Source organism: Fistularia commersonii, chromosome 20 (assembly GCF_037954325.1).
Source record: "Fistularia commersonii isolate RoL2024-O1a breed Wild chromosome 20, RoL_Fcom_v1.0, whole genome shotgun sequence".
NCBI classification, from domain to species: domain Eukaryota; kingdom Metazoa; phylum Chordata; class Actinopteri; order Syngnathiformes; family Fistulariidae; genus Fistularia; species Fistularia commersonii.
The window spans coordinates 11,184,183-11,210,214 of NC_141303.1; the positions used below are offsets into that span (position 1 = coordinate 11,184,183).

Consider the following 26,032-nt stretch of genomic DNA (forward strand, 5'->3'; position numbering starts at 1 on the left):
TGAGAAGCCCTGATGAGTTCACATGCTCGCAGTCCACTCATGTTTTGAAAACTGAAAGTTATGATTTTTTTTTAATTAAAAAAATGTCTCCAGTTACATGTGTAATGAAATAGTTTATCTATTGATCTGATATTTTGACTGTTCTCTAATGGTACAGATTAATACAAACTGAGAACACACGGTATCTAGATTTATAAATGTTCCTCTGTGAAAAAAGCACCCTTTAAAAAAAATCTATATATAACCAGTTTGTTGTGTGGAACTGGGACAGCTTTAAATTGTGTAAAACACCGTCTATTTACAGCACGTAAAGGCTGTTATTGGTTCTGTAAAATTTCACCATGGCTGCCAATCTGTTTACACTAATGAAAAGGGGGACGGATTCAACAGTGTTATTTGACACTATCCAAAATCCTGTTGAAAAAGATACTTGGTATGTTTTCAAGTTCAACTTTTTGGTAGAGTCAAAGTATTAATATTGTACAGCTACTGCAATGCAAACTAGTGTAGAAAAAGTGTGCCGAGTATAAGTGTGCCGAAAGAAAATAAATTTACACTGCATCGATTTTAGAGCCAAAAATTAGCAGCATCTGCAGAAATACAGGGCAGTGTGTTTAAAAAGCCTCATGCAACTAAGAGTCACTTATCAGTTGGTATTATTTTATATGTCAATCTTTATTTATGGGGTGTGTTTAACTCTATACTCGTATTCTTGCTGTCCTGACTATCCGTATTTAGATGTGCTGACCGAAATAACTTATAGTCTGCTTATCTGTCAAACGTAATCCATCAGCCAACGCTAACTGCTACCAGCTGTTCTAACAGTCCTCCCGTCCATTGTGTCCTGAAGAAAACACTGTCACATAGGTTGGGTAGTGTGTGGTGAATGGAGAACCAAAACACCCAAGGTGAAGGTGAAGGTCTCTCTACCCACCCAACCACCCCTTTCTCTCTCCTCCCCTCCTTCAGCGCCATCGTATCTATGCGACTGCGACACCACTGGGCACCAAACAGCCAAGGTGAAAGGGTGGAAGGATGGTGGGTGAGAAAGAGTGAGTGGGAATGTGGGGGAGACGGGTGGATAGACAGGGAGATTTACAAGGGACAGATAGGTAGACAGAGAGACAAGGGGTGGAACGATGAGAATCAGCATGACATGGTCCCACAGCCCATTAAAAAAAAGAAAAAAAAAGGAAGCACGGATTAGACAGACTTCACTAAACTACAGAGCCGAGACATAGCAGAAAGGAGGGAAAACAGGAAGGAAACAAAGGAAAAACAATAAAGTCCACAAAAGTGGCCTGATGACATCTACTTTACAGACATCCAGCACACCAGACATAGCTACTGAAAGCAGAGCATGTTAACCAGAGAGACAGAAACAAAGGTAGACTGACAGATGGAGGAGGAGGCAGACAGAGAAATTGAACAACAGACAGAAAAGTTGGTGTGGGAGACGCAGAAAGAGGAAAGACCGGACAGAGAAATATCCAGTGACAAGAGTGGAGACGGACAGAGGACAGGAAATAGACGTGGGGTAGAGAAAGGCTAGTAAAAAGAGAAAGAGAAAGAGCAAAAGAGAGCAAGGCAAGCCAGGGAGAAAGAAGGGGGACACACAGCGGGGCGTGTGTTTTGCGCGCTCTTCGGAAGGGGGTGAGGGAGGGGTGGGGGTGGGGGCGGGATAGTTACTCGAGAGCTGAAGGTCCTCCTGCGATCATCTTTAAGCCCCTCCAACCTACACTGGAGCTAGTGGAGATAAAGCATCGAATCACAGGCATCAGTGCATCTGTCCCAGCAACCACATCACGAAAGACAGACATACATGACAGACGGATGGACGGGAAGACAAACGGACTGACAGGCATCCACGACAACGAGCAACCCTCGGAGAGGACAAAGGAGAGGAGCAGCAAGGACAGTTTGAAATGTAGGAGGAAAAGGGAGAAAAACAGATACAACTTGTCGCGGGTGGTCGGATGGCCATACTGGAGGTCCTTGGCTCTCAGAAGAGTGACAATAAACAGTTGAGACATTTTCCCCACAAAGGTAGCTTTTTCTGTTTTTATTCAATTAACCATCAAAAATGTTGGCGGTGACAACATTTCTAAAACGGGTTGCAGAGTAGCACAAAAATCCCAGTTCATTAGATTGCATTTAATATGTTTTGTTGGGTTATTTTTTGATTTTTTTAGATTATGACTGAAGAGGAGTGATGGTTCCTATTCTACCACCTCTGCCAAGGAGGTTGTATATTCACCTTTGTCTGGTTTTCATTTTTATTTTTTTGGTCTGTCAGTCTATCAGCAGGATTTAGCAAGGAGTGCAGGGAGTGTGGCATGGGCAAAGAAACAACCAATCACACTTTGATGAAGTTTCCTCTGACAAAGCAATGACAATTAGGTGTTAAAACATGGATGCGGCTTTTCATGTCAACTGTTTTTGTTCTTCCTGTGACCCTTGTGTTTTCCCTTCTTCTTTTCAATATCCACGGCAATACACAAATTCTGTTCTTAGAGGTGAACTGTGAAAGCTAACCCCATGTCTGTGCACATACTTTTTTGTATCAAACAGTGGAATTCATCGCATGCTTAAAAGAAAAAGAAATTGTAGGGTAGTCTTCGAGCAACAGTAACAGATGAGAATAATGTGAAACCAGAAAATATGATGCAGAACGCTTGTTACAGTTTCTGTTTAGTTGTGTTTCAAAAAAACATGAAATTGGAAATAACGAGGCATTAACGCAGTTTTATAAAACATAGCTTTTCTTTTTTTTTTATATACGGTAAGAGCAGTGAGTGTTTTGAGTGAAGCGGCCTGGGGCAGTCATTTGTGAGCGGAGCAGAAAATCCCACACCTCTGCTCACATTCTCCATGAATAAAATACTTCAAAATGGTGTTTCTAATCATTCAGTTTGTGTTTTCTTTCTGGAAATAATTTCATTGCTACCTCATCTGGATCTTGTGAAACCCCAGGGGTCTCAAGCGCCACTTTGGAAACCCTTTTTAATATGGGTTTATATGGTGTTTAATGATTTTTAACAATTAATAACCATGTTATATCCTGAATTTCTCTCCAACTAACTTACCAATTATTTTATATCAGAATAGACAAGACCACAACCCTAACTCACTGTGACTTTCTGTTTTTCAGCTGGACTAAACCTGCATTTTTCACAAAGTAAGTATCAATGTAACTCCGTTGTCTGCGCATCACCCTCTATTGTTCCTTACACCATCCTATTTCCAGTGGACCTCCATGATGGCCACAGCAGCGATGGTTTGTCAACCTCTCAGCGACAACTGCACAACCCTCGTGAAATCAGAGCGAAAGGTATTAAAAGAGACAGAAAATGACACAAAGCTGGTGATTGGGCGGCTAAATGCAGCTAAAGCGAGACACGGATCAAATGTGCAGACATTGAAAAGCACATATGACACTAACAATCAACAGCAAGCACATATTCATACAAGGTGTGCCTTGGTGAGCAAAGAGCAACAGAGGACAAATTGTAAAAATGACACAAGTAATGCTTCACAGTTACATTGCATTTTCACTAGTTTGAATATCTAGATAGCCAGTCTATTAAAATCAAAAACAAACCCCCCAGAATCAAAACTATTCTCAAACTCTTTCGGTAAGGTATCAGCTGTCCTGTAGCTAGAATAAAGGAAACTACAAAGCACCGTAACCAAGATGCGGTGTTGCGTGACAACACTTGGATTGACGGTGGAAAACAACACCTCAATGTGGCAAAAAAAATCCCAGCCCCATAGAGAAGATCATACCATCAAAAAATAATCCAGGAGGGGGGATGCAGATGGTATATGATGATGTACATAGTGGAAAAGCCACAGTTTTACAGTTTTTGGAGATGAGGTGAATATGTGGAGAATAATGCAGAGGCAAAATGAGATGTTGAATGTGTGTGTGGGGAGGGGGGTGCAAAAAAGCAGACTGTCACTCACACTCATTTCTAATCTACCCTGTAACCCCCTGTTACTGGTGAGAGACCAGAGAGACAGAAGAGAATGGCCTAAAATGAAGGGTGCAAATGTCATCACGCATACATCATTCATACACACATAAAGAAAATGGTCCTTTAGAAGCAACAAATAAATCTCAAACAAAAAAAAAAAAAACAATTTTGACAATTCTGTGTTCTACAAAAAGATGTGCATTTGAAGCTCTGTGTCTTGGGATTTTTAATTTGTGAACGGACACTTAAACACAGAAAAAAGGCAAGAAAGTACTAGCATCCATGCAAGAAACCTAAAACTCTACAGGCCAGCCTCAGTGTTGCCATGGAAACAGCTTGATGACAAGTTGTAGAAATCTGGCAGCAAGATCAATGTCAGAGAAGCGAGTGATGAGTGTACGGTGGGAAGGTTGGCTATTGATTTTTTTAAAACCCAATCAACCATATAATATTACTTAATGTTTAGAGGGGACATTTATGCCAAGCGTGTATCTCTGTAGGGAGAATAGCCAAAGGACGGTGACCCAGGTTGGTGATACATGTGGCCCAGGGGCTGCAAAGCACCTGGGACAATCAATCGATGGGGCCAATAAACAGCTGACTGAGTAGATGCTCCAGGAAATGATGGGATGAAACCAGGAAGGTGCTGAGCTTTGCACAAAACAAAAAGAGCTGCCAGATAAATTATGCAAAAAGGGAAAGATTTATCCTTTCACCACAAGTAGTAGAGAGCCTTGACATGTGGGGGCAGGAAGGCTTGTTCATTTCGCCTGGCCCCATGAGACAGAGGGATAAAGCGTTAGAACAGGACAAAATGCTGGAGTGATAGCAACATAGTTGCAGTGTGAAAGACAAAGTGTTGCTGTGGTAATCCACAACCAAGTCCTGCTCTCCAGGGAAAACCCATGGCAAGCGCCTGGGGGGGAATCGACACTGGAAAGTTAAATCGGTAAAACGCAGCAGTGTTGATTATGTTTCATCAGAGATGCATGCTCAGTCTTTAGCCAGCTAAGATTGTCCGCTAATTGAAGCACATAATTGTCTTCTTTGTCAGGATATTTGAATGCTTTTCAATTGCTCTATATTCTTATTTTTAGTTTGAAACCTTCACTGTAACTGTTTTCCAATGGTTGGGGGGCTGATTTGCTAAATCACTTAACCCAACTTTCCTGCTACAATTAGCAATAGTAGGCTTTGGTTAAAACCATGGGAAGGACGTGAAAGGAAAATGATTTCCCCTTGGAATATACAATGATTGATAGATAACTTTAGAACAGGATTGATGGCCTTGTCAATGACTTCATAGCGACCACCATGGGTGTTTGTAGTCTTCGTTTGTTATAGTGCTCATCTTGATGACAGCTTTACAACTGAGCTCTAATAAAAAGGAAATTCTGACCTCCCGCTAAGAAAAATGTAATGAAGAGGCCCAACTCTGAGCTTCTAAGAGGAAACCCAGTTTTTTATGTTCTGATTGGTTGTTGCAAGTCCTCCCTCCTGACGCTCATGCCAGACCAGAATTGTGCAGCTTAACTCACAAGATGACATCCAGGCTGAGACCAAGGCAAATGCACGCTCAAACCAGGCACATAAAGTATAGACAAGTCAAGATCCTCTGCAGAAATAAAATACAAGATGACCAACTACAAGTCACTTCAAACAACCAAATGGATGATTAATGTAAGAAAATGAGTGCTGGTGGAAATCTCAAAGGTGAAGGTGGTAATACACATGGCAAGTTATTCGTGAATTACTGAGGAAAACGCTGCTTTAATGTGTACAAGTTTGCTACCATCAATATATTCCTCTTTATAGTCACTAAACTGCCCTGTGTATCACCAAACAATGTCAAAACTAAGGTTTGAATAGCAATGTGCGCCTCCTCTTCTTATGTGCACCTATGTGTGTTTGTTTGTGTGTGTGTTTGTGTGTGTGTGTGTGTGTGTGTGTGTGTGTGTGTGTGTGTGTGTGTGTGAACCAGACCCATTATAAATATAAATATATGTAAGACATCCATTTCAAACATTGACACCAGCTGAAAGTTCAATGAGCAGCTTATGCTACGCCTGTCTTGTTGTCATCCGTCACAATATCATCTCTCAACTGCAATGAATATTAATCATTCTCGCTAATTCCGCTCTGCAGCCTCGCCACCTGTAAGCTTCGATGATCAGCAAAGGCAATGAGCTTCTGTGCAACCTGGGATCCCTTTGCACAATACCTAAAATACCTTAATGCTAGTGTGCATGTGTGTCAGTGTGCGACACTAGTGTGGTCAGGTGCTATGTAGGATGCCGGTTGCCTGCATGCTGATAGAGAAGAGGTTTGTGGAAGGTTAGCGGGTTTACCTGGTCCAAGGTAGAGTACCTTGACTTGAGCGTGATGACCTCATCCAGGTGAGCCCTGAATTCCCTCCGTGAGGCCTGAGGGAAGCCACAGGATAGTCACTCACCTTCATGACAGACACAAACATACGAGCAGGCAACAGGCATGTGCATCCGCTAAAGGCTTCGCCACACAACATTTCAGTTAGTAGTGCTTTGGAAACATGATTGCACACATAATCTGTTCATTATAAATCCAAGCACACAAACATCTCAGGACTAAGCCAGTACTAACCTGACATTCATTCTGCAATCATTTAAAAAGATGATGAATAAAAAGAAGTCACCAAAAACAGCCACCAAAAACTGAAGAAAAGTAAGGATGGATGAAGAAGAGAGCCAGTTCCACACAGTGCTACTAACATGAGCAGATCCTTCAAGAGGTGTATGTCCTTGTCAAAATTAGAACCCATATGAGTGCTTGAACACTGGTTCTACCCTTGGCCTCTCAATATTTTACACACAAACCTTTTTTGACCTCACCTTTTATGTGACTTTAAGCAATAATAACAAAATAATCTTTTGGAAAATGTATAATAGCAATATAATAAAGCTAATTAAATCTATATATTCTGAAAATTTTAGGGTTAAAATATTACTAACATTTCACAAGTGACATTCAGGATCAATCAAGATATTTTGCTTGCAATCCTGCTTTTTGCCCAACTAAATTAGAGATTTCAATTAATTGGTTATTTTGCACTACTTTTGTGATTTATGTTTTATGCAATCTCAACATTTACACTTTTTCAGCTAGTTTTTTGTTTTCTTTTAACTTCATAAAAACTGCATTTATATCACTTCAAATGTTCTACTTGGTGCACTCAGACATTGTCAACCTATCCTCTTTGCTATGTGCTATGTTAGTGAAGTTGTTGTAAATGTAGGCACCTGATTTGACTCGAAAAAATGCAAATTGAAATAAGTATCCATAATCGCGATTAATATCAGTTGACAACCAGCACTACAGTTTTTGGAATGGCACATAAAATTGCATTGTATGGAATTGTAAATCCATAATATTGTGCACTTAACTGGTCAGGGACACTTTATTACCATACATAAAACCCAGCTTTTATTAAATTCTATTTGTCTTTTTTTTGTTAGTAGTTTATTGACCATTTTACACAATATAGTTAAAAAGTCTTCCCGGGCTGATATATGAGTCCAGCGTAGTACAGTTAACCTGTTTTTATAAGATTACAGTGACATGATTAGTTCAACTTGGACGTCTTTAGAGAACAATGATGAAAACAAAAATGGGATAGTATGATGTAATTTCCATGTCAAAAGAGTTAAGATGAAATTCTCCCAAATCACATGGGATGCATATTGGTTTTAATTCTGTACATAAAAACATTTTATTGTTTCTGATACCAGATCTCAGAAGTGTTTGCACTTTTACCGCCACTAGCAGTGAGGCCATGTTGAATGGTTTACTGACCGCAGTTGCTGGGCCCTGACCAGAGTACCAAGCACAGGGGAGCTGCAAATGGCTTACAGCATGGTTAGCAGGCGTTTAACAAGCCGCTGTGTGTGAGCAAGGCCCTTTCAAAGGACGTGAGATGTGTGCAAAGAGGAAAGAAAAAGGCACTGCTGTTTCAAGCAATATTCCTTTCATTCAAATACATAATTCAATCATCTTTCAACTTCAGTCCTGAGGTTGAAACATTGTTGAAGAATGCGCCATATGATGGAGGTTGGTGTATTTTGGAGGTTTTGTGGAGTAGCAGCAAGGCAGGGGCTAGATATAACATATATCAGAGAGAAGACAAGATGATTGTCCTCTAAAAGACAAAACTGGGACAGAAACACACCCACATAAAGGGGTAAACAGAAATAATCTTATGTCGTAAAACACATAGACAGCGGGGGGGGGTGCAGCAAGCAGGACAGCCCACCCAAAAGGAGCACGGTCAGAAAGGTCCCAAGTGTAAAGCGACCATGCTGTGCAGGCGGTGACATGGGGTAAAGAGGTGGGAGAGGAAAGTGATGCTATAATGACGCCATGGTGTCGGCCGTGACAACGCATTAGAACACGTGCAAGAGTACCTCAGCAATGCTTAGGGTAGATGAACAGGAAGGGAGCCGCGCCTGGTGCCACGATAGGAGGCGAGAAGAGAAGAGGGTTAACATAGCCAAAGCCGGGTCGAGCAGGGGACAGACGCACACAGAGACAGACAGGTGGGGAGCAGACAAAACCCCCTGTCTTTCGAGAGGAGATCTGCATAGCCAGTCTCTGTGTGACTGTTTCGGATGGGCCAGAGCAGCCAAGGGCATGACAAACAGGTCAGGACAGGACAGGACAGGACAGGACAGGACAGGACAGGACAGGACAGGACAGGACAGGACAGGACAGGACAGGACAGGACAGGACAGGACAGGACAGGACAGCAGGTAGGAACTGCATGGTTACTAACTACCCAGCAGAATCAAAGGAACACAATCTATAGGAAACATCACACACTAAGAACATTGTGAAACAACTGTCCTCTCACAAAATGCAGCTTCACCCCCAAATGCGGCGGCATGTTTGCAGCCCGCAGTGCCTCTATGTTCAAAAGACTTGACAGCTAAATACAATCAACATGTCTGTTTTAATCAGGCATGTTTATATCAAAGTTCATTTTTCTGCGAGGAGAGTAGAAAATCAGCATACATTATTATGATCAGGAGACTGTTGCCGCAGAGCAACCAGCTTGCAACCAGCTCTGACAGTCTGGTTGTAATGCATCAATAAAACCATACATGTGTGTACTCATCCTAATTCTGGATGCAAGTTCTCTTTACAAGCTCAAGCGGCTGATAAAAACGCCATGTGTAACAGATTTCATAGCACCTGTGTGTATTCATCAGAAGCATAAAGAGAAACAGATCAATCGTCTTGCTTTTTTTCCTTAAATTAATTGAACTAAGAAAGCATATGGTATTCATGCTTGATTAGAATCATTCTTGCCTGACTTTCCTTTAAGAATTAACTAATACCATATCTTAAGAACTGCAATATAAAAGGAAAAATGGTAACACTCTGTTATTAACAGGGGCACCACTGTGTAATATCTGACTTTAAACAACATAAAAGTAATACTATGAGTGTGATGACAGTTAGCCCTAGCATGTCTCCATCCTTTATCCTTCAGCTCACTTTTTGTCGTTGCATCATTCATTTATTCAAACTGTTTCACCTCACAATCCAGAGCTGGTGATATTATTACACAAGCTCAAAAGTAAAGGTGTCAGAGAAGCTTGACCTCAACTTTGCTTGTCAGTACATTTCACTGACTTTTCTCATTATGGAATGCTTATCCTTCTCAAACTAACAACAACTCAAAAATGATGATCCCAAAGCAAGTCCCAAAAGAGATTGCATAGATACATAAAAAAAATCTTTACCTATAAAATTTACATTTAGCCAGGCTAGATTGATTCTGCATGAGTAAAAGAGTGTTTTATGACATAATCAAAGGTGAACTGTTATTCATCTAGTTTAAATCATTCTGTGACTCATGAGCCTGGAGGTGGTCATAATCCCCATTTTAAGAACTTGTATATGCAATGTGTTAGGTGGCATTAAGTTCTATGAGTAACATAATTAAAGTAGGTTAAAAATATATATATTTTTAGCACCCCAGAGCTGTTAATGCTTTTACCATTTACCATCTGTGCTGTCATTACATACTTCTAATAAGAATGCATCCAGTAAAATGATTTTTAATTTTTTTTTATTTTCTCTTCAAAAGCAAGCTGCTGCAGTAAGTCAGTAATTAGAAATACAGATGGATTTGTGTAAATAAAGCTGGACAAATCCTAAACAATTTCTGACAGATAGCACATCCAAGACCGGTGGTGAATCAAATCGCATTGGGTGCTCTCTTAAACAAAATATCAAAAAGCTAAAACACTGCATTCACCGATCCATTGGAGAGATTTTTTTTTTTAGTCAAGCAGCTATCTTGTCCAAATGTTGAAAATAAATCTCATGAAAAGCACATCTCTTCCTGACAAAAAATAATAACCTTAATTAAGCGCACTGTAATTTATTACCAGTGTCATTAGATAAATCTTACTGACTCCTTAGTGCACAGTACAATATTTTAGATTAAATCATACATTTCTGTCAGAAACAAAAGTTCCATTAATGTGAGGAAAAAACGATTCCCTAGAGGAGCAGCTACATGACAGAGAAGAAATATGCGGGACCGTCAAATTCAAACTTTGATAAAGAAGACTTTAAATGACTTAGTTAATACTAAAGATTCAATCATCATCAGCAGAATCATAATGATATTGTATCAATTAAATATATTACATATTATCCACACTTTATTCATTAGACACATAGGCAATATACAGTACATGAGAATGTTTTGTGGATTGCCAATTTGAAATTATATCAAAATTCAATAAATCAATGTAAACGCCTCTCTCACAAACCCACTGTGATAGAATTTTGACAAATTAAAAATTGCAATAACAGGAGTTGCGTTGATTTTAAATGCTGTTTTTTCCTTTTCAAAACAGCGACATATAGAAAAAATAAACAAACTGGTCATGCTTAAATGAATAAATATGACAAAAGAGTTAATTCCGCAAAACCAGACGAGGAAGAGCCACAGATTCACACTTATATATCAACCAGACTGGAAAGAGCCACAGATTCACACTTATTCATCAGTCGCCTAACGCTCTTGACTCCATGTCTGCATCTGCTATAAACCAGCAATAAACTAGAGATTAATGAAGGATACAGAGAATAGGGTTAGATGAAGAAGGTTGATTCGCTGTGGCGACCCCGGGTGGGAAAAGCCGAAAGGAAAGGGAAGAAAGAAGAAGAAGAAACTAGAGATTAATGAGCTACTGAGTGAGTTACCAGTGTGACAAGAATTGAGAACTTGCAACTAATTTGACAGGCTATGCTGCTCTCACCAGTCTCCCCCGCTTCTCATCTGCGACCTACATGGTCAGTGAGCAGCAGCACTCAGTGCAGCTGGTCAGACACTCTTTCGCCCTGCTTTCCTTCTCTCTGCTCTCTGTTTCTCATCTAATGCTATTCAAAGCTCTTATGCACTTTCTATTCTGTCTCCACCCCCCTTAAGGCAAACTGTCATATTCAGTGGGCATGAGTAAATATAATATTACATACAACCACACGCAAACTTCAGATATACATAGATACATGGTCACCATTCATTTGTGGATTACACAAAAAAATGACATTACCGCATCACACATCTGAAGATATTTATTCAGCCACTTCACAAAAGCAACATCGGACACAGGATTTTGACTTATAGCTTAAAGCAACCTGACCCAAATGGTCTATGCACACTACAAGTGAAATAAAGCGAGCTACAGCCTTCGTGTACTGAGAAAATTCCGCCAAGAGTGCTTTTTTTCCCCAACAGTGCTACTTTCATGGGTTCTTTCCTCTGTATATCACATATATCAAATGCATCCTCTCTCTCAGCAGTCGCCCAGTAGCACATGACATTTAGCTAGATACAATCCTTCCTCACAACCGAATTTACATCAAACTGCCTTTTCATCCTGTTATTGAAAACTTTCCATCTCTCGTTCTGAAAGGGCAAAATAAAATCACCTTGTTTAGTCGAGTGTGGCAGCAATTGAGTCTTAATTTGATTAAACCAAAGTGAAAAATCTGTTGGCTTGATAATAACATTTCACAAATGTAACATGAAAATTAAGAGAGGCATGCGGCAATACCTTACGAAGAATTTGCAGCTATACTGTTCAATAAATATCCGTCTGTTTTATGATTTCTTTCTAGCGCTGATATTAACAATTCAGCGGCATTACAATAAATGGTTTACTGACATAGTTGAAAGAGTAGTGACAAATGTCGAGGACATTATGATTACATTATAATCAAAAAAATTACAAATTAATTGGTATTGTACATGTTGGCAGCAAGAATTTTCCACATGCTCCAGTTATTATGAGTTTTTTTAGTCATGTTAAAAAGATATATTTGAAATGAACATTAATCTGAGAGTCCTTAATGAGCCTTACCATCTCTACAACCATGGTCTGCTGTGCTAAGGAGTATCGATAAAGCTGAAAATGTATTGCTGTAGCAGGCATTCAGCTAAAGCCAGACTCTTTCTCCACAGCAACATCAATATCCTGCTGTTTCTTCTTGTCAGCTTTTTCAAAGCTGTTGTGGATTTTTAAGTTACTGGTTTCATAGCTCTTCATTGATGCTACCTTGGTTTCAACTTACAGTCACTTTCCAGATGAGGTACCATATTGTTGGCTGGAGGGAAAAACATTAGCTCCAGGGGAAAAGGTTTAACAGCTAGGTTTTCAGGTTTAAGGGGGTTGTTATTGTTCCCTTGCATAAATTCTAGCTTAACGGAGGATATAAAAGGCAAATGTTGACAGACTAGCATGCTTTTAATTGAGGACGGATGGCTGATTTTATGGCTGACTTGTTGTATATTAGTATAGTTTAATGTCTTGTTTGCGAACTCTTGTTCCTGATTTCTGTACATAATCACTTGCATTTATTTCACAACAATACTGATACATAACATCCAAATTTTCTTCATCCCGCAGCCTTTCTGCAATGCATTTTGCCCACTGCTACCCTTGACTCAACCCACTTGCCCCTAAATTTATATTTGGCCTGACAGCACCATCTCTTACAGGCATCATCATCATCAACCAAGCAACATTTGCACACGAGCACAAATATGTTTAAAAGCTAACACATTATATGAAAAAAACACTTGCTATACCTGTAATGCATCCACTCCATTTGCCAATCAAATAATAATCCAAAAACCTTTACTTACTAAGACGCACACACGCATGCATGATCTCACACACACACACACACACACACACACACACACACATACACACACACACACACACACAAACACACACACACACACACACACACACACGCACGCACACACACACACACACACCTCCATACTAGAAACTTGAAAATATTCTTGTAGATATGCAGGAGGAAATATATTACTTACCATTTTCTGCCTGGAGTCGGAACAGAATGAGCTCCCCGGCACATGCACACACGAACACACACACACTCTCACACACACTCTCTACTGGGAGTGAGTGAGTGAGTAAGGGTGAGAGAGAGAGTTAGAGTGAGGGGATAAGAAGGTAAATCTGGACTGAGGAGGACACATTACAGAGCAAAGGAGCGGTGAGAATATGCAACAGCCAAAGTGACAATGAGGAGGAGAAGAAAGAGGAGGAGGAAGAGGATCTGCTCATGCTGTGCTGCGCTACATCATACATGCATGACTGACGTCTGTGTGCTCCAATGTCTGAGTGAATATTTGTATATTCTGTCTGCTAAGGCATGAAGGAAATGACGGATGTGGCTCATTCAGCATCCCGATCTTCTCAGCTGTTTTCACAGCTCTCTTCCTCACTCTGCCTCTCTTTCTGTCGTTTACATGGTGATGTGAGATGATAGGTCATGCAGGGGGGAAGGAAGCTGAGGCAGAGACTAATATGCAAAGAGTTTTTGGACTCATGGAAGAGATGGACAGATGCAGGGGTGCACAGGGAAACATACAAAGAGACGGACTGTGCAGCACAGGCCTCGCTAACTAAAAACACTTCCTTGTTCATCTGCCTTATCTTCATTTACGTTCATATCTATCTCCTCTTCCCCACTGCCCGCTCTTACATTCCCTTGTCCTCTTTAACTCATTACTTTCTATCTTTCTCCCCCATTTTCTGTTCCTTCATTCGGTCTCCCTCCTTTTTTCTCTCTCATTCTCTCTGCGTCATAAATCCTACCCACCTCCAGCCGGCCAGGAGATAAGGAGTCACTTTTATGAGTCCTGCTGCAACGAAGGAGGACAATAACACATATCTAGTCTTACGGCCGCAACAAACACGCAAAGATGCCAACACACACAGTCAACTATTACTGTCAGGTTAGAACTGAAAGTGAATAACTTCAGTGTGAATACAAGAGCATATAGCGGGTCCATTTTATCATTTCCATAGGGCAATAAAACTTTAGAGAATGTCGACATGGACTGTAAACCACCAGCGTATCCACGCGCTGTGGTGGGACAGTATGTCCTCACTTTGACGGACAAACAAATCCATCTGGTCACATATTGACTTGTTTCAGAGCATGCAGACCTCAAGTAAACACCAATCAGCGTTACTGCATTTTTCCAAAACACAGTGAGTACACTGGCAATGAATCAACTTTATCAATATACACAACCTCTGCTAAATTAATCTGAAAATACTCAAGTATGCTACTAATGTATGAGACAAGTAGAAAAAAAGACAACTTGAAAATGAAAACACTTGATTATATAGTATGTAATTTGGGAAATTTGGAATATTATTTTAAGCAGATAACATTGTATATGAAAAATTCCAAAGAATGTGCACAAGAATATTGCAATTGATATCTATTTTCAATATTGTCCAACACCACACTTTATCCCTAGAAGTCATCATAATATGTAGAGCACTAGTTCACACACATGTATTAACACCCGCAGGCATGAATGTAGGCATGTGGGCATGCACACGCAAATAATCTCAGATCAACTAGGAAATGCATTCAAACAATGTGATTTCAATGACACGTCTACATGCACATCCACATGCATGAACTTTAAGCAGTGCTGCACGCTATGATGTTCAGCGTTAGCCGAGCAGCAGATGTAGCGGTCAGATTGATAAACTGTCTCTCTTCGGCTTATTGAGTTGATATTGAAAAGGTGTGAACAGCCGAGGCATAAATCTTTCATCCATCTCTGTCTGATCAATCCTCCCTGTCAATTATCATCTGTCACTGCTGATTTCTAATGATGATTCTGTGATATGTGAGCAGGCAAGACCTCCACAGAGCAAGACACTAAGACAGTTTTCTTATTGCCCGCTTAACACACCAATGTTGCATTTGTTTGATGTGCAGTCAGAATTCTGAAGTATTCGTTCATTCATTCATTCTGTAAGGGACAGATTGCATGACCGTATGATTCTTCAGAAAATTCAGATGACACTTCCATTATCTCTTGATGTGATGACACAATGGAATAAAAGAGAAACTTTTTTGTCATAGAAGTCAAATGTCAGAGAGATTTCAGACTTAAAAAAAATCTAACTTTTTTTTTGTTCCGAAACGTTTTTGAATTTCGGACAATTGGTTTGCTGTAATGGATACTGTGAAGACACTCAACCCTGGAACCCATTAAGGACAAAACATACTGACAAATGAAATCGAAAAAGACCATAATAGCTTGTTGGAGTTGTAGGCCTAAGTCACTGATAGTTATTCAACAGGCTAATTTTACAGCGTTGATCATTTTTAATTTCCTAGTAAACAGTGCGGAGCAAATTCCACTCTTTAATCTTAAGGCGGATTCATAAGATTTTTCTTTTTTGTCAGTTGTTAACATTTATATATTAGCTTGCCTGTTTTCACACATGAGTACATATTACCCTGTTGCCTTTTGTCTTAGGGCTGTGACCAGAATGGCAATGCACCCGTGGTTGAAGGTCACGGACGGGGTGTGGGCTCAATTGCATGCACGGCTGTACTGTGACTCATTTTCCACAGTCTGGTGGAGGAAGATGGGATGATTTCCATAGAGCCTGGCCTTGGCTCGAAAGCCATACATCAAGGCCTTAATTAAACGAAGGCTAAAGGAGCAGCACACAGTCAGCCCGTGTCCTCTCGGGGCACGGGTGAGAATTTGTGTAAGAGTACTAATCCAAACAGTCACGTGGAGAGAGAGAAAGAAGAGACAGAGAGAGAATTAGAGAAGAGAGAGAGAGTTGGATACTATGCAGTGTATTACATCTTGTTAATTTATTGCATAAGAAGGTGCAAAAGTGCCAAACAGTTGCAGACGCAAGGTATTTATCACTCACCCTGGAATATGCATTTTAAAACAAGTATTACTTCAGAGGGATAAGTGCTCATCAAAGTGTCTCTTTCCATTGACTGGCTGGGTTATACAAGATCTTTATCTCACAACAACCTTTCTAACATCATTCATGACCAAAACACACTGCTGCCCCATGTCAGGGGAAGTACCATTGAAAAACAAACAGTATGGTGTCTGGGTCTATATTGATATCTGGAGGCTGGTAAAATGATGAAACTGATTTAAAAAGTGACTCACTATGTGAAGACAGTGTCATGCACCACATGACAAAGGGAACCACAGCCTTCTGGGGATTCACCCTCTCATTCACCCTCTCACCCAGTGAGTTTTATAGCCACATTGAGAATTTCATCCAAATAACTGCTATTTCAAACTCGGAGTTGGCTGTGGTTTAAGTGCCATCGATGCAGCAAAGTAATGCTAATGTAATTGAATAATTCTGAATATCAATATAGAAAATTTTTCAGCAAGCATCTTTCCAAAACAAATCTTGAATACTGAATGGTTTTCAAATCTGATCAACACCACAAGGTTACACAATAAAACATGTTTAAACTTAGATTTACAGTTCTAACTTTGAACAACATTGTTATCTTGGCTCAAATCAGGGAAAATACAGAATGGTGTGTGTGTGTGTGTGTGTGTGTGTGTGTGTGTATATATATGTGTGTGTGTGTTTGTTTGTGTGTGTGTGTATATATACATATATATATATATATATATATATATATATATATGTATATATGGGTGTGTGTGTGTGCGTGTGGGGGTGCAGGAGCCTATAGCAGCCGTCATCGGACGAGAGGTGGCGTACACCCTGGAGTGGTTGCTAGTCGCAGGGCCAGATACAGGCAGACAACATTCAATCCCTCATTCATTCGAGGCAATTTTCTTAATTTTTTCATATTACCTGCTACATGTTTTGGGAATATGGGAGGAAACTGGAGAACCCGGAGGGAACTCACGCAGACATGGGGAGAACATGCAAACTCCAAACAGAAAGGTCCCCTTGTCAGAATCGAACTAGGGTACTTCGTGCTGTGAAGCACTAACCACTGCGCACATCGGCACACATTTACATATCAGAGAATAGCAGAAAGGCTTAATTGAACATTTATATTTTATGTGTATAAGGTGTGGGTTTGAAGTATGGTGGTTTGACTATTCTGCATAACAACCACCCTTCTGCTTTGGTAATAACCACATGTCCATGAACTGACCAATTCGAATTTGAAGTAGAACTCACACTTCGGGAACAAAGTGTGAAAAGCAACAAGGCAGATTCAGTAAAATATTTCAACAGTTTTCTGACAGTGCTGTAAATATTTTAACACAAACTGTATGTAACAATTAGCAACATACAAGGCCAAATAGTGAAATGTATAAAAATTGTGCTTTTTTAACCAAATTAATTAAATTCATGTATTAACTTCACTTATAAATCTTATATGTGTGATGCAACATGAAATAGCATGCTTATGGTCTATCAAATAATTCCAGTTCAGATTATGTCGTTACCAATTGTCCATGGTGGTCAATGGACCAGTCATTGTTAAAAAATCCACTATCAGAAACCAACAAAGAACATTCACAGAGCTCTATGGTTCAGTAATATTTTGGCTTGTCTGACAACCGAACATTAAAACCGCTGTTAATCTTCAAACTTACTTCATAACAGGTTCTGCCATGATAAAGGAGAAAGAACGATGAGTCAGAACTTCATAAATAAGAACTCCAAATACAACCCTGAAACACAGGGTATTAGGTTTCTGTTGCTCAAAGGCCATTCAATTGACTTGCCTTGGTTTCGCAGAGCTGTATTTTTTAACATATCATTAACCACTGCAAGCTGACCTCTTATCTTACATGTGAGCTAAATTTTCAGTCTACAATTCAAAGAGCTACAATATGGAGACTTACTTTATTACTTGCATGTGACTTTAAACCTTATGCCCACGATTTATAAGTAGTATAAGTACAAATACTCTTGTCAACCATCCTCTAACTGAAACCCAAGTCTCCCACATGCTTCATCAATCCAAACTCGCCATTACATAACTGTACTAAATGCTCACAAGGCTGGAAGAGTACAACAAGTGTGTATATATTCATACAAGTGCAAGTTTGTGTGTGTGTGTGTGTGTGTGTGTGTGTGTGTGTGTGTGTGTGTGTGTGCGCATGCACATGCAAGTAAGAAACAGTGTGACAGGAAAGAAAATCGGTTTATATGAATGGCTGTAGAGCTGCTCAGCTTGTAATCCATTGTATCTGAATTTGAGTGGGATAGACACTTTCTTTATAAAGCATTGTTTTTTTTAACAGACTATAGGTTTGTGTTGTAGAATACTCAGTAGTTTCTTTGCAAAGACACACGACTGGTGAACTCCATGGCTTTGAAGAGAATGCAAAGACAAGCCATGAACCCGCTACTTTAATAGCTCTTCTTCTATTACCAAAGATGAGCCATCCATCTGAAATCAGTTTTCTCATTAAATTATGCTTCATCAGCCAAGAGCGCTGATACATAACCTTTGTCTATTTTTGAGTACTTCTCTACTTTCTTGTGTTTACTTTCCTCTGTTAGCCTTGCAGTTGTTGGTCTTGGCTATATTGGAGCTGCAGTAAAAGCTCTGTCAGTGACAAGATTAAGGCCCATTGCTCAGCTTCTTCTCTTAAAGCCACTACACAACATTGCCAACAAGACTCCACAAACAGACTAACACAGCCTGAGGTCCCACATGAAATGCTTCAGTGAACAGAGCCATTCGCGCTCCGGCTCCTTGTACACTGTGCACATACTGTCAGTATCCCCTCCCAATGTGGCCATTTAGAAAAACATATGGCAGCTTGTCAGTGTGAAACAGACTGTGTCAGAATCTTAACTAGCAAAGAGTTGTGTGTAAAATACCCATTAACTGTCTGCTATGCGCTACACGCATCCCGGTGTATATGGCATATGCACATGCTGACAAATGTGACTAACATGTGATTGTGACAAGGCAGTGATGCTCAAACTGGGTCACCGACCAAAGAAAGCTTCAGCGGCGAGACAGGTGTGATTTGACTGTTAGGGCAAAGAAGCCGGGTGATTAGAGAGGAGTGCTTCATCGGCGGTGCCGTCAACAGCAGCGGGACGGCAGCGGCGTCGAAGCTCTTTCCTGTACAATTATTTACAGCTCTGCAGCTCAGCTGAGGTCAAAAGGACCCTGTTTGGTCAGATATCCTCCAACCCCAATCACCATAAGATGGAGTAGTGGATCGTTGAGGAGGGGAAGGTGAGCGCAGGTTCACATCAACAGGCACACTGGCAGGAGAGGCAACTGGGTTTTAAGGGCAAGTGGGGTTTCAGAGTATTTTGACAATGCTTTAAATTGCTGTATATTTATATGCATTTATATTTAAATATATTCAAAAAAAATATTTATAAAAATATACATATTTTTCAATGTGGGCATGTTATTCTCCTATCATGACGATCCTGGTTCTTCAAAGATGGCGATCAAAGATGCCCGTCAAAGACGGCAGGATCGCATTACTTCCACACCCTGCTTGTGCCTGTTCTCAACCTGAGACCGATAACAGATTTGTGCAGTAAAAAGTCTGGAAAAGAGAAAACTCTGGCCACAAAGAGAGTTTACAAATCTTTTACACAGACATTGGGTTTATATCAAATTTAGATAGACTGTTGTAAAAAAAAGGTAGGAGTTGAACTTAAAGAATATGCCCCTGTATGATCAAGTCCACCTGAGCCCAGGTTCAAACGTGATCATTTCTTAGTTGAATTCTGTACTAAATATGGCAACTAGATTAATCCGACAAAGTTCCTAATCCCTAAATGTTTTATTCCATCATTTTGTCAAATACAAAGTCAACAACATCCAGGGAGGCAGGGAAGATGTGAGGACCAGCCGATGACTGATATCTGTAGAGTCTTCTAAACTCTTGGTTGAAGTGAATCAGATTGACTGATGTGGGATATATATTTATTTTCAACAAACACTTGAAACAACACAGAATCCAAAGCTCGTGCTAAGAAGAAACATGTTTGATGTACTTTTAACAGGATTTGATGAGCAGCATGTTGCATGGGATATTTCCCATGTCACTGCTTCATTGAACAAATCATTACTCTGATCGGTTTAAGGTCTAACCATTTGTGTTTGGAGGGCTGCTCAGTCTGCAGCTGCTGTTTACAACCCCTGTAAATTTGAAATAAAATGAGGCAAACTCAAAATCTGCCATTGAGATTCGATCACGCATTGCCAGGCCTTACTCAACTTGAAGAGAAAAAAAGCTAAACGTGACGAAACAGTATTTGGCCAGATCCTGGGAATGACAAGTACTTTCTGGTCACAGTTTTACCTCATACTCTGGGTAAACGAAATATTTTGAATTTGTATCAGGGATTCATGCCGTACTAAATGTAGACCTTATCTTCACTAAGAACAACACATCTGAGCTTAGAGAGACTCTCTCTCTCTGTTCTGTCTTATGACCTGACTATGCACCTATCCACCCTTCCCTACCAACATCCAAAAATGCTGGTAGAATCTCCGTTTCCATGGCTACCTCCTCATCTCTTCCCATGGCACCTGCCTGTTGTCCAGGAGACACATGGAGATGTGACACTGACAGATAATGTGAAAGAAAGAGGAAAGAGAGACAGAGCGAGAGAGTGTGATGCCAAACTGGCATTTTTACAATCCTGCAGGAGAGACATGTTAGAGCAGAAGAAGCAGGTCAGTGCTTGGACAGAGGTAAGATACTTTTTCAACAAGAATTCAATTATGCGATTCCTGTTACAGCTCTTCCCTTTAGCGAACTTGCATTAATCCCAGATGCATTTGAACGCTTTCAACATGCGGCGCAAATAGCGCAAAAAATAACTAAAAGCAAACCTCCTGCAAAAACAGAGGCTTGAGGTACACATGGAAAAAGTTTCTCTGGAAACACAAACATCGGAATAATACTGGCGGACAACTTTTTGAAGCACACAACCTGCTGCCTCTCTGAACAGACACGAACAAACACTCGAAACACAGAGAACGGACCGTGAGCATAAACACAAAACACACTTAGCAAATAGTGTCAAGACACTGAGAAAATCCAGAAGCAGAAGTCAAGAATTTTGCTTGTCTGTGTGTGCGACAGAGTGTGAGTAAAAGAGAGATAGAGAGGGAGAGAAAAAGGTAATTTATAGGACATATAGTTCGGATGAAGTTTGCTATTTTTTTATGGTGACAACTTTGGCGGCAGTACATACAATAATACAAGTACATTAGGTACATGCAATGTATATGCAAAATCTGTATCTCTTGTGAGTTCAGAATTGGAATTTTTCACTTTGAGAAAGACACTTTACAGTTAAAAAAATGAATGACTTCCATTTTAATGGGAACCATGTAAGAGTACAGCGACAGTAGATAGCTCTACAATTGGGACTAATTTGCGATTCTACTGTCCAAATGGTAGTAAATGTAAATCCTATCTGTACAGTAACAGAGCTGCAGTTGCCTAAAGTGTCCCATTTTTCTGCCCAAATATGCCTTTAAAATCTTAAGGAACTAGAAAACAGGCTGTTGCCTCAGCAGAGTGTGAAAAGTCAACTTGACAACTGTTTCATGTCACCATGCCTGAGCAAACAGAAGATGGTAACAAAGACTGATTTTAGATTAAGATTTTAACTGTAACAGAGGAAATATCTTATGACATTTGTCAACAGCACTAATACTCTCATATTTGCTGAACTCAATGTGCTTATGAACAAAAGACTGATAAGGATCTATCCATCTTTGGTCACTTCTCAACACCAAAAATATCACCAGTATTGTATAAAAGCCAAAAGCTTATATAAAAAACAGATTCATCCTCTGTCCTTTTATGGGATGCATTCATCTGAGATGATATGTTTGAGGGATTCTAGAAATAAAGAGGTCTGGTGTAAATTTCAAGTGTAGCAAAGAGACAACGGATTTTTGCAAACGTGTTTTCTGCATGTCTACTTACTTTGGGTGTGGGACAGGAGGCGGTGGAGAGGCGGGAGGTGGCCTGGGCGCGGGGCGACTCTGAGGGTGTGGTGCTAAGAGAAGCTGTATCCCTGGGCAACACCTGGACACCTCGGGAGATAATGGAGTCTGGGATCTGAGGTCACACACACACACACACACACACACATTAAAAAATTATTATAAATACCATCTATCGGTCAGTCCACACAAACATGTCGATGGCTAGAATGAAAAACCTCCTATCTGAAAAAAACACTTTTTCAGGAAATGAAAAAAACTTTCATTTGATTATAGTATGGTCTTTGTTAAAGATATTCAAGAATATTCTATTAATCACAGACTGTATTTCTACGTTATGATTTAAAAATACATAGCACGTATTTTTACCACTGACGATGCAGATAAGTGTTTTTTTCCTAATTTTTCTGCTTGATTGTGCACATAGGAGTTTTGTCATGTGACATTTATGTCAAAAGAAAGGGCGGGATTATCTTGCAGGTAGACTGAAAATGTGGAGCCATCCCATTTCTCACCATTCAATGCAAAAACCCAAAATTGAAAAATTTGCAGATAGGGGGTTTTGCAATCCAGCCATCGATGTGCTCCTAGTACAGAACCAGGAAGAAACCCCATTGCTCATATGTGAAGACAATACCAAACAAAAACCAGCCTGGAGCCTTGTTTTTGTACATCAAAGTAATTCACTGATTGGGTTGGTGAAAACAGACAATACGACAATATGAAAATGAATATTGGGGTATGATTCTTACCAATATCCGTTTGTAATTGGACAATGAGGAGGGATGTTACCCTGACAACAGAGTCATAAAGCAACTTCAAGGCTGTAACAGGGTAGGATAGGATGACAGATATGGAGAGACACTTGATATTACATGACATGTGACAGATACACAAACAACAAGAAGTCACACAGCCACATGGTAGTGATGCATGATACATGACAGAGATATGTTCAAGATGTTGCTGAATTATTTAGGCCTCCAATAAAAAGGAATAATGTCATGACAAGAACTGTGGATGTCAGTTACACCTATCTCTGAACTTGAACAACAGAATTGCCCGAGTCGCCCCCTAAAACAGTGCTCTATCGATGTTTTAAAAACAGCAAATCAATCGTTCAAGGAGCTACTTGTGGCGTTCACGATTCAAAGATTGAGATAATTATGTAAAACTGGAGCTATGAGAGTTTTTTGGCAGCCTTGATCAGTAGCACTTTGCTTAAAGCGTTTTGAATTACATCTATGATCTTCAAAGCCCGAGGACATATCTATTAAAAATGCACATCACATATTTATACATTAAATCATGTAATTGTCACTACAGAGTAAAAATATCACACAGATCCCCCACCCGTGATCATATTGCGTCTCCTTATTTAATGTTTCCCCTTTTTTTTCCATGAAGACGCCGCATGCCCTTCATACTGATTTTCATCGACAGTCTTAATGTGCTCATGATGGGGGTTTACAGGAAACACACCAGGCTTACACTGCAGAAGTCAACTATCATTTTTTTTTCACTTTTTATCCTTTCCAAACAGTTTTGATTATTTTACCCAATTATAAGAAAACACCTTAACTGAAGCAAAAGCAAACAAAAAAAGTAGCAAAAATGAAGTTAACAACTGAATTTTTATTAGATGAATTTTATTAGATGAACTGAATTTTTGTGGCTGTTTGAAACTAACAACTGTAATGTCTAATCCAGTAACTAAACAGAAATTAAACATATTAGATTTAGCTTCTTCGTACAATAGTGTTTGTGTCTGCACACAAATACACTCATCGACAACCGCACAATTATGACATTCCATTAATAACATTTTGTCAGCTATGCTGTTGTAGTATATTTTTGAGAATACTTTGACTCAGATCAGAACATCTGAATTGCTCTCTGCTCTACCACCGTTGTCTCGAGAACTATAGCGAATCATGAGATTTGGATCTACTCTTTAGTTTACCTTCCCTTTTTACTTTTTAAAGGGAAAGAGTCTCAATGGCATAATGATATGTCTGCTTTTTTTGGTAATTTCATATTTTTCATCGTACGGTGTCAGACCCTGTTGTTTTGAATGGATCAAGTAAATTTTCCATATCACTGATGATTAACATGCACATATGGAATAAAATCTAAGAAGATTTTGCTCAAGGATATTCCAGCCCCTGTCCATGCTCCATACCTTGGCGGCGATAGATGCGGCGGTGATGTGAGAGGAGGAGCTGTCCTCGGTGGATGCCACGCCGCTGTCTTTCTTTTCTTCATCTTCCTCCTCACACTGCACACCCTTGTCCTCCGTCTGGCGCCGCGGCGAGCTGTTGGGTGGTGGCGAGAGGGGTGGTGGTGGTGACGGCAGGTCCTCCAGCTCATCTGCCGCTTCCTTAACCTTCACCACCGCATCCCGCAGAAGGTCGATGGCGTGCGGCAGAGCAGGCAGGATAAATTGGAAGCATTCCTGGAGGGGATGAGAAAGCAATGGCAGAGATCTTGGTGAAAAATGCAGTTTGGTCAAAAGAATGGATTTATTTTCTTCCAGCTGAAATAAATGACAAACAAAAGGACAAAAAAAAAAAAAATCAAGTTCACTATGTTTTCAATTAATGTTCGCTTCATTACAGCTTATGTGTGTTGATTTACTGAAATAAAATAAATTACAGATTGGTTGATTCGTGGAGGTGCAGTCAACACAGACCAGGCCTGTCTTCGGTGACTGACAGTGAATAGATAGTTACTTTCTACACAGTGGCTTCAACAAAAATAAGTTTGAACGTGATAAGTCCCATCATTACAAAAATGCCAGATGCATGCTACTTCTTGTTTATGGAAGTCTTCCTGGAAAACTGGAAAAGAAGGAATTATCCCTTTAAGCTCCTAAAACCCTTTTAGCGTTGTATGTTTGTACCAAACGTATTGAATTTTGAGACTAGGCTTCCAAGAACATTTGCGTGCCTGATCCGGTGAAATTTGTTGCTGTGACAAAGCCTCAAATATGTCTATTGCTCGTCTGGTGGCGTTTTGAAACACAGAGTCCCTATGAGGACAAGACTGGGTTAACTGGGGAAATTGATTCTCGGGTTTCTCCAGAGTGGATATTGGTTGATTTTGACAATGAGGACTGACACAGATACGGAATCAATAAACAGGGGTTATTATTATGGTGACAAAGGTCGCCTTGTACCTTGAGATGACTTATTCTAAGCGGAACCACCATCTAAATACATTTTTTTAACCTGTGATTTGTGCTCTGTTTTCTCTCCCCCATATCTGCCTGTATGATTTTCCCTCTACCTGGCCTGAGCAGCTGCATAGCACCTGCCTTTCTCTAGCAAACCTGATCACACTCCTCCACCCTCTGGTGTATAAAAGCCCTGAGCTTTTCACCTGCTCCATGCTAGACTGTGTCACCACCAGATTTTTGTGATTTTCCTGCTCTGGAAATTACTTCCCAAATTATTTCTTTTGGCATGTGGACTAGTTTCTCGAATAATTTTTCATTTCCACAAATGCATCTACTGCTATTTTCATTGCGGCCCCCTGATCCCCTGTACCTCTACTTCGCTCTTGGTAGAAGCTGACACTTCAGTACTGATTTTTTTTGTATGTTCTGCCAATTTTGTTAGATTTCCAGCTCAATGACAGAGACCACAAATAGAATGGGGGAACTATTATATATACAGTACATCAATAAAGTCATTAATTTTCTTGCCAATGCTAATTCA

General features: G+C 40.0%; 1 protein-coding gene across 8 annotated transcripts in view; it reads right to left on the bottom strand.

The window, feature by feature from the left end:
- gphnb (gephyrin b) overlaps positions 1-26,032 on the bottom strand; it is a 96,515-nt gene that overhangs the window by 16,972 nt on the left and 53,511 nt on the right. For 2 of the 8 annotated variants that reach the window (XM_086166968.1, XM_086166969.1), the window contains exons 7-11: positions 24,496-24,768; positions 22,294-22,428; positions 8,414-8,455; positions 6,326-6,400; positions 1,690-1,746 (exon numbers count right to left, since the gene is read on the bottom strand). In XM_086166968.1, coding sequence (XP_086023094.1) covers positions 1,690-1,746; positions 6,326-6,400; positions 8,414-8,455; positions 22,294-22,428; positions 24,496-24,768 — 582 coding nt within the window. The remainder of the gene's footprint in view (positions 1-1,689; positions 1,747-6,325; positions 6,401-8,413; positions 8,456-22,293; positions 22,429-24,495; positions 24,769-26,032) is intronic. The other 6 variants (XM_086166966.1, XM_086166965.1, XM_086166961.1 and 3 more) reach the window with 5 other exon arrangements.